The following is a 9,865-nucleotide window of genomic DNA, read 5'->3' as shown; positions in this document are numbered from 1 at the left end:
ATAAAAGAAAAAAAAGAAAGGTAGTGTGGGTTTTACAACAATAATTTTTTTTACTTTGCAGTGATCAAGAAGTAACATATCACTTAGAGGCAAATCTAGTTATCAAATACAATGATACTGTAAAGTATTTACCATCCAAACAAAAGTTTAACAATCACTTACATCTTCAACAGGTGGCGTTCCTGCCTTGCTCTTTCCCTTTCCATCTGATTTACGCAACAATTTTGAGAAAAAACCTGAAGACTGTGATGGTGAAGGTGTAGTAAGACTAAGTGAATTGGCTGACACTTGTGAAGAAGTGGACGACCCAGACACCTCTCGTATTCTTTGTCTTGATTCTGCATTTGGTGTGCTGAAAGTATTTTTCTTCCTCACATAATGTGTTTAAGGTTATTTACAATTCCTCTCTTAAATGCATCCAGTAAACAGTCATATATGTGTATAAACAACAGAGGAGGAGAAGTGCCAGGAAGAGAGAAGTTACCTGGGAGTATTTTGTGGTTGCCAGATTAGAGAATCACGTAGCTTTTCCCAGTAATTCCAATAGCCCTTTGCCCTATAGTAATCAAGGGAGTGGCAGAAACTTATCACAGCAGGTTTTACACATGGCTTGTATAGGCAAGGAATGACTATGCGACGACGCTGATCTGTTGGGTTGAGTTAAAATAAGCTAAAGTTGACATCAACCTCATCAATCACTATAAATGTGAAGAAATGAAGAAAATAGATTTAAAATACAAAATGCCAGTATAATTATCTGGAAGGTCTTTAAAAATGATTTCATAAAATACAAATGTAACTGTTTATAGTGTTAGGTTTCATCAGAGCTAATACAATGTTGGATTTAAATCAATTTATTTTTAAAGGATGATGGTCATATATTTCTATATAATGAATACATTTTAAAATACATCAGTTATTACAATTAAAAAGTATTCAAGGTAATATAAGGCAAAATATATATATATATATATATATATATATATATATATATATATATATAAATATATATGTGTGTGTATATACATATATACATATATATATAAATATATAAATATATATATATAAATATATATATACATATATATATATATATATATATATATATATATATATATATATATATATATATATATATATATATATATATATATACACACACAAAAAACAACATTTTAAATCACTAGTTTCATATCCCTTTATCATCTACAAAACAAACACAGAGTAAAAACATACTTCTTACCACCTTATGTACACCTTGAAACATGAAAAATAGAAATAGGATAATGATTTATCATTACTGTAAAGAGGAGGGAGTTAACAATTTAATATTTATTTTCTCTAATATCTTATCAGTAATTTGAATTCATGAATTTACGATAATAAACAATTCAGCATAACTCGTCACCTTCAAGACAAATATAAAAATATAGGTATATTAATAAAAAAAAAGAACACATTCAAAACTTACCTACGCTGAGAGCATGAGCAAATAAAGTGAAAAAGGTGTTTGTACTGGACTCTAAGAATTCTGGAGACAAAACTACAATGACTCTGGTGCACCTCTCCATGATGAGTTTAACAATGCTTTCAGACTCAAACTGTAGACCACCAATTAGGTCTCTGTTTTTGTGACAAAGCTGCAAGAATAAAGAAAATGCATTATATCACACAATCTATAACACAAGAGGATGAAGAAGAGATATAGTAGGAAATGGCAAGTAAGAAGGAAAAGAAGGGGGGGGAAGTAGAGAAAGGAGAAACAAGGAACAAGTGGAAGAGTGAGCACAAGCAAGGCATTTGAACTTTATATCCTGTCCTCTCACAACATGAGATTTCCCTTTAATAAACTTTCCATTCAAGGAAGGCCACAGTGTCACAACATGGCACTAGCCCTCAAATGAGGCTCTTCCTTTCCACTCTTCATGCTGCCATTCAGTCAGGACCAGGCTGAAACAAGCCATCCATTTGTCACTCTTTCTTGTTCTTAAACTGCAGCCCTGCTGCCCCTACATTCATGTGCAATGGCACTTAATCCTTCCTGTATTGTCATAATGTGAAAAATCCTCAATGAATTTAAAATGAAACTTCAGTGGATTCATAGACACAAGATATTAGCTCCCAGAACTAACCTATCAGAGTCATCCCATGACTGATATCACAAAAGGTATTAATTGCTATCAAGCCATTAGCATACTTCACTCTATCTGAAATCTGAGAAAACACTACAACTGATTTTGTCCCAAGCCAGACACTATAAGCACATCACTGGAGGAAGAGGAAGACGAAAAGAGGAGGGACAGGAGGAAGTGTTGACAATGAAGATGTGGATGAAGCACAGGAGGAGGAAGTAGTGTCAAAAGGAAGTAGACTAGGATGCGGAGGAGGAGGAGCAGAGATAGGAGGAGGATTACAGAGAACAGAGGGTAGAGCAGGAGCAGCAGGAGGAGAAAGAAGAGCAGGAGGAATAGGAGAAAGTGCGGGAACAGAAAGAGAAATAGGATGAAAAGGAGGAGGAGGAGGAGGAGGAGGAGGAGGAGGAGGAGGAGGAAGAAGAAGAAGAAGAAGAAGAAGAGGAGGAGGAGGAAGAAGAAGAAGAAGAAGAGGAGGAGGAGGAGGAGGAGAAGAGGAGGAGGAGGAGGAGGAGGAGGAGGAGGAGGAGGAGGAGGAGGGGGAGGAGGGGGAGGAGGAGGAGGATAGGAGAAAGATAGGGAATAGCAAGAGGAGGGGAATAGGAGAAAGATTGGGAATAGCAAGAGGAGGTGGAATAGGAGAAAAAGGAGAAGAGAGAGAGAGAAAGAGGAGAGGAGGGAGGAGGAGGAGGAGGAGGAGGAGAGGGAGGAGAGGGGGAGGAGGGGGAGGAGGAGGAGGATAGGAGAAAGATAGGGAATAGCAAGAGGAGGGGAATAGGAGAAAGATTGGGAATAGCAAGAGGAGGTGGAATAGGAGAAAAAGGAAGAAGAGGAGGAGGAGGAGGAGGAGGAAGAGGAGGAGGAGGAGGAGGAGGAGGAGGAGGAGGAGAAATAGGAGGAGGAGGAGAAGGAGGAAGAGGAGGACTTGGATGATTATCCTCCTGCATTCTGTCAAAGCACTGAAATAATGTCAGCTTCCAACTGGCACATATAAAGATCCTTCACCAGACACTCTATGACCTGAGAGGAGGCCCTACTACCACTGCAGGTATGCAGAACTAACCTAGTGCTTTCTGCAAGAACTCTACTTGATTTGGAAGTAATGGATAGCAGTCTCGCCAATGAAGAGACTGCTAAATCCAATCAGACAGTTGTTACTGTTGTTTAGAGCTACTAAACCAAGTATGGTTGTAATATCAATATGACCTAGTCTTTTAGAATTATCAAAGCTTGTCCATCTCTGTTGGCATCTGACTCCCTAATAAAAATATAAAAATAAATAGATTTTTTTTTTTATTCATACACCTGATACATGTAATGTCTCTACATAATTATTGATACACAAATTCATTCTTTACATGGGGAATAAGGAAAAAAATTCTTCAATATATCCAATATATATTTTCTTTAATATATCTAAAAACAAAAAGCCTACATTAATTGAGGTAAGTCATACAAAAATGAAAATGATTATTCTGAACTCTGTATAAATATCAGCATAACTGATGAACAACATTGAAAATAAAAATCAAGTATCAAAAGCATAAAATTGTGTTTTCTCTAAAAATATTCTACATCCTTGGTATAACCCACAGCAATAATCAGCCACTGTTTTGTCTGCAAGAATATCAATATAGCTTAGTAACCTCAATGCCTGATTTTCAAATCATAGCTTTTTTCAAGAAGACTAGAAAAAAATCTGTTTAAACAATATTCTGTGTAAGGTTGCTCAGATACTGGACTGGTTTAGCTAAAATATTTTGTCCTATTCATTCACTGACTTTTGATGTAGACTTGTACCAGGGCCTAATAAAACACAATCATAATAATAATAATAATAATAATAATAATAATAATAATAATAATACGGGTTCTGTCCCCTTTATGGCTATCTCAAAATTTAATATGACAAAAGAAGCCAGAATTCTACAAATTATCTCTGCTAAGCCTAATAGCAAAGTCTTCTTTCTCACATACATATAAGTATCAAGTTTCACTGGATCTATATATTACAAAATTAATTCACTCCAATGAGCAATAACTCCTAATGATAACATGAAAAATCGGGATAAGATTAGAAAGAGTATATACACATTAACTTACCTTAAGATTATATTCTCCCTCTAATTTTTCTAACATTTCTTGTACGAAGTCAATATCTTCATCAGCAAACAAGACAAGTGCATCATAGTGCTGTAGTCCAAGACCTTTGCTGAGGTTGTTCAGATCATCTGCAAAAATGAATACATACATAAATAAACAAATACATACATGGTAGATTACAACTAAATCAATCAACTAAATAATCAAACAAAATAATCAAACACATACAGAAGAACATCATAGTACATAATAACTCTTGAAAAAATACATTTTACAGAAGGATCAAACATACTTAATGGAAGATATCTACAAAATAATCTGGCAAAAAATACAAAAGTTGGACACTTTATTTATATTTCAATTCTTAAATTATATCCTCTGTAATTCTATAATAACTAACACATGCTACTCCACATCTTATAACTTGATCTGGTATAGTTATCAAAATAAACTATATATATTTAAATTATTGCTTTCCTTGCAAAATTTATGATGCAATATATCTGCAATGTATTAAAAAAATACACAATATCCACTTTGGTACTTATGTTCACTAATGTGAACAAATAACACCCCCTGTTCTTTTCACCAATCAAACTTGTAAACAAAACCTGCCAAATGTTCCTTACCTACAGTAAGGATTTGGCTATCTTGTTCTGCTATCTGTGGCACCCTTTGGTCAAATGGTGGAGGAACAGCTGTCAAGGCCCCTCCACTCTGAGTCATACACTTGTCATAATCAGCATCTGTGCATGGAAGGAACCAAAATGAAAAGAGATTCATAAAGAAGTGCATCACATAACATGCAAGAAATACCATAAAAACTATTTTCATCTCACTTCCATATTCCACAGCTGAAAAATCATATTACATATCATCTGAAGTGTATCATCAATGACATCAAAGCGATCCATTGCTTCCAAGTAAGTCCAAAGTTGTCCTATAAGTCCACCCTTCTGGCCCCACAGATGTAAGCAATGTTCTGTTGGAGATATCTTTCCACTGCAGATACTGTTAACATCAAGTCCAGCCTGTTCAGCCAACCCTCTCCAGTCTCTGTCAATTTCATTACATGTATCAACAATACATAAATTAAAAAACAATGAGTCTCCTAAACACTAAATTACTCACAAACACAAACACAGTAACGTGTACACAAAGATGAAAAGGGAAACAGCCACAGTAGAAAATGAAACTAAACCGTAACGTTTCGAACTCTTCACGAGTTCCTCTTCAGACGAAATTACTCATTCATTAATATTTAACAAACCACAACAAAAATACATTAACATTTATATATGCATGATAAAGTTCACAAAAAATCTTTATATAAAATAACCTAAATATCACAAGCATTTACACAAGAAAAAGAAAACAAGTATCTTGTATCATATTCACCTATGTATGCCTTCATTAACCAAGAGGATTTTCCTTGAATCGAGTTTAGTTGCCATATACTGTTTAGAAGCTGGACTGAGGATCCGTACTGGAGCCTCTGCCACTTCTTCCCGACGAAATGACATCATTGTAATCTGGAATACCATTGCAGTTATTCATGACTTGATTTGGAAGCATTGCAATAACAAGGAGAATGGTAGATAGCAAGACAAGAGACAGAGAGGGAATGTTGAGGGAATACAGATATGGAGAGAGAGATACAGAGAGAGCAAGAAGTAGAGAGAGAGAGAGAGAGAGAGAGAGAGAGAGAGAGAGAGAGAGAGAGAGAGAGAGAGAGAGAGAGAGAGAGAGGAGGAGAGAGAGAGAGAGAAAAGAGAGAGAGAGAGAGAAGAGAGAGACGAGAAGGAGAGAAGAAGAGAGAGAGAGAGAGAGGAGAAGAAAGAGAGAGAGAGAGAGAGAGAAGGAGAGAGAGAAAGAAGAGAGAAAGAGAAGAGAGAGAGAGGAGAGAGAGAGAGAGAGAGAGAGAGGGAGAGAGAGAGGAGAGAGAGAAGAGAGAGAGGAGAGAGGAGAAAGAGAGAGAGAGAGGAGAAGAGAGAGAGAGGAGAAAAGAGAGAGAGAGAAAGAAGAGAGAGAGGAAGAGGAGAGAGAGGAGAGGAAGAGAGAGAGAGAGAGAGAGAGAAAGAGAGGAAGAGGGAGAGGAAGAGAGAGAAGAGAGAGAGAGAGAGAGAAAGAGAGAGAGAGAGAGAGAAAGAAAGAGAGAGAGAGAAGAGAGAGAGAGAGAGAGAGAGAGAGAGAGAGAGAGAGAGAGGAGAGAGAGAGAGAGAGAGAGAGAGAGAGAGAGAGAGAGAGAGAGAGAGAGAGAGAAAGATGGGGGGAGGGAGAGGGCATGGGAGAGGGAGAAGGAAATGGAGAACAAGAGGGAGAGGGTAAGTGGGAGGAAAAAGAAAAGGGAGAGAGAAGAGACAGAGATGGGGACAGAGAAAGGGAATGGGAAAAGGAAAAGGAAAAACAGTAGGGGAGGGAGGTCAAGATGGAGATGAAGATGGAAATTTAAGATGGAGACAGATGGGGAAATAACAGAGGGAAATGAAAAAGAAGTGATAAATAAAACATCTAAACATTTAGCCAGGAAATTATGCCATTATAATTCACAGGTTCATGTAAAATTGTCATTTACCTGCAAAATGTCTTCCAGAAAGAATTTCTTCAATGGTGCAGAAGATCCTGTTGATGTTCTTTCAACATCCTGTTCAAGGCTGGTGGATTTCTATATTCACCTCACCCTACATGTAAAAAAGCACAATGGCTTCAAATTTAGACAAAAAATACATAAAAGAAATAATTATATATATAATTATTCATGTAAAAAAATAAATCAGAAGAAAATAACCTTTCCTCCTTGGGTTCTCTTCAAAGCCAGAACTTTTGATTCCAAATTCATATGATCATATCTCACAAATCACTATATATTACTCACACTACAAGCAGTAATGATAATCACACTCACAATTCATAAAAGTAACTAAGTGAATCCCATAAAATATCTCAGTAGATTATACTAACAAACAATGCTAGATAATATGAAGGAAGTCTCGCTCAGTGTAGTAAAGGATATCAAATTTGTAATTTTTAATCAGCCAGTTTTCCAGTAATTTGGAATCATATTATCACAATTGACTTTTGGTACTATAAAAAGTCTACAGACTGGTAATTGATAATAATATAGAGATTTACCTAATATACTTCTTAATCTAGTGCTGTTGGAATTATAAAACCAGAAAATATGAACACTCAAAACCTAATGATAATACAACTGAAGAGGCTTACAAACCTAAATAGCAAGTAGCCAAAGGAAAAATAAGTTATATTTATGTACACTTTTGCTATAACACAAGAACTGCAATAAAACTTGGGAGAAAAAGAGAAAATCTCTCCTTACTAGGTTGTTAACATGAAATAACACATCATTTCAAAGTGATCCTTGGCCTGAAATACATCCTACGAGTTAGTAACAAATTTCACACAAAACCGCAAGAAAATCGGCATAGAATCAACTTGCATATTGCCGAAACGGAAAACGAAACCAATGACCACTGCAAATCCATGAAATATCAAGGTCACTGCAAATCGTGACTCAAACAGCTGTTTAACCTCGGAATTTCGAAGCAAGGATTAAAGATGGATTATCCTGATGGATAACCAAATAACCTACACAACACCAAAGATCTTGAACAAATGTCACACCATCACATTGGAAAATTTTACTTTTTGGGCTCAAGGTTGCTATCCCGAAAGTAAGCGAATCATACGCACATTCCAAAGTTATTTGTCATGATTTCTTACCATGTCACCCTAACATTATCTCATATTACATTAAACGCATTAAAAAACCATGATCTACCACACTTAAGTCGATAATATCACTTCTAATATAAGACCACACAACACCCACCTGTTGATTTGTTTACATTAGTCAGCTGATGAAGATTTCGTTTTCTGTCGCATTTTTCTAGGAGTAACTTAAGAATATCGATTTTGTGTTGGTCGTGAAATAAAATATTTTCATATATTTTTTTCTATATAGAAGTATATTTTCCTAGAGAGGACGTTCACGAAATTTGTTATATATCGGTGTCTATGTAACACTGAGTTATTTCTCAAGCTCTTTATGTATATATTATACTGCATATTAATCACTGGCTGCGGAAAAAAAGAATTTTGAAGGGATTTGCAGATATCCCTAAAGGCATGTTGCAAGCTACTGCACAATCTTGATGGTTGAGACATTGTCTTCCACTATAAGATTTGCTGTCTTCGACCATTAGGCGCCCCTAGTATGCGTCTAGCCATCTCGTTCTGAAGTGATTCCATTTTTTCCCCAAAAGGCTGGCAAGAGTAATTAGGACAGGTTATGCACGGTCTGCAGCAGAGCGTATAGCTGTATTCATGTTTTGAAACGGTTGAGGTGATCTATACTCTTCTTAAAATTTGCTGTCTCTCTCTCATGCATAAATAAAAATTATATTAAATTCTGATATTGTTCTTACATGGAGGACTGGAGCATTCTCATATTCTTTAATTTAAAATGTTTCTTAATAACACCTTTTTGCATTTGTTAAGAAATGAAATGGACATTGATATAAGTAGAACAGAACTTAATACATAATACATTTCCACTCTATTTTTATACTGTGAGTACACTTGAAATCAATGTGCTATGACGACATTTGATGACTATGGTTTTCCTTGGAAAGACATCTCAGTTGCCCCCAGCCATGACTTTCCAATTCTGGTGCCAGGATATTAAACGCGGTTTTGGTGTTTTCTAAACATAATACACTGTATTTATAAGCACAGGATCTGATTTAGACATGTAGAGACCCCTAACCATGGGGGAAGACATAGCCGAAGTTAACTATAAAATCCAAAGGGAATATTTCCTTTTTACTATTTCAAATACAAAACTGATATATACTGACTTTGAAAAATAAATCATATTCAGTATGCGGAAGTCCCCGAGCAGCTGCACTCTGTGCCCGCTCCTAAAACGGGCGTGCAGTAATGTATGGAATTGTTAACAGTTGACTAATAGCTGGATTGGTATCTGTAGTTCTTCATTATGGAGTATGCGTTTATATATATATATATATATATATATATATATATATATATATATATATATATATATATATATATATATATATATATATATATGTGTGTGTGTGTGTGTGTGTGTGTGTGTGTGTGTGTGTGTGTGTGTGTGTGTGTGTGTGTGTGTGTGTGTGTGTGTGTGTGTGTGTGTGTATATATATATATATATATATATATATATATATATATATATATATATATATATATATATATATATATATATACATATATATATTGTATATATTTTACGGCCTTGACCATGGGCTTGGTACGTTGCAAGGTAAGGAATGCCGGTTTGTCTGTGTAAGCGCCATTTTACAAGCTTAGATTATTTGTGTCAATTTGAGGTGACTGATACCACTGCGTTGTACTCGCTTCACAATTTATTGGAATGCGGTCAAACCTGTAATCAATATATAACAATCATAATCACTGTCACAATTAGATTTACGTTAACTTACAATATTTCTAACCAGTGCTTATACTATTACAACCGGAGAGTCTATATGTTACACTGTTTGCCAAGTACTCTTCTATATTATAATACATAAATTGTACAATGATATACATGTGCAAATGAT

At 35.5% G+C, this 9,865-nt stretch overlaps 1 protein-coding gene across 2 annotated transcripts in view; it reads right to left on the bottom strand.

Annotated features, from left to right (window-relative positions):
* Nucleotides 1–8,123, bottom strand: part of LOC119579524 (myeloid differentiation primary response protein MyD88-like) — an 18,874-nt gene extending 10,751 nt beyond the window's left edge. For both annotated transcript variants that reach the window (XM_037927396.1, XM_037927397.1), the window contains exons 1-9: nucleotides 8,086–8,123; nucleotides 6,811–6,916; nucleotides 5,634–5,767; nucleotides 5,107–5,291; nucleotides 4,865–4,981; nucleotides 4,236–4,363; nucleotides 1,472–1,640; nucleotides 485–647; nucleotides 163–352 (exon numbers count right to left, since the gene is read on the bottom strand). In XM_037927396.1, the coding sequence (XP_037783324.1) occupies nucleotides 163–352; nucleotides 485–647; nucleotides 1,472–1,640; nucleotides 4,236–4,363; nucleotides 4,865–4,981; nucleotides 5,107–5,291; nucleotides 5,634–5,761 (1,080 nt within the window). In that variant the 5' untranslated portion in view covers nucleotides 5,762–5,767; nucleotides 6,811–6,916; nucleotides 8,086–8,123. The remainder of the gene's footprint in view (nucleotides 1–162; nucleotides 353–484; nucleotides 648–1,471; nucleotides 1,641–4,235; nucleotides 4,364–4,864; nucleotides 4,982–5,106; nucleotides 5,292–5,633; nucleotides 5,768–6,810; nucleotides 6,917–8,085) is intronic.
* Nucleotides 8,124–9,865: the final 1,742 nt, after the last annotated feature.

This window comes from Penaeus monodon, chromosome 12 (assembly GCF_015228065.2).
Source record: "Penaeus monodon isolate SGIC_2016 chromosome 12, NSTDA_Pmon_1, whole genome shotgun sequence".
Classification (NCBI taxonomy): domain Eukaryota; kingdom Metazoa; phylum Arthropoda; class Malacostraca; order Decapoda; family Penaeidae; genus Penaeus; species Penaeus monodon.
This window is presented reverse-complemented; position numbering and strand designations above follow the sequence as displayed.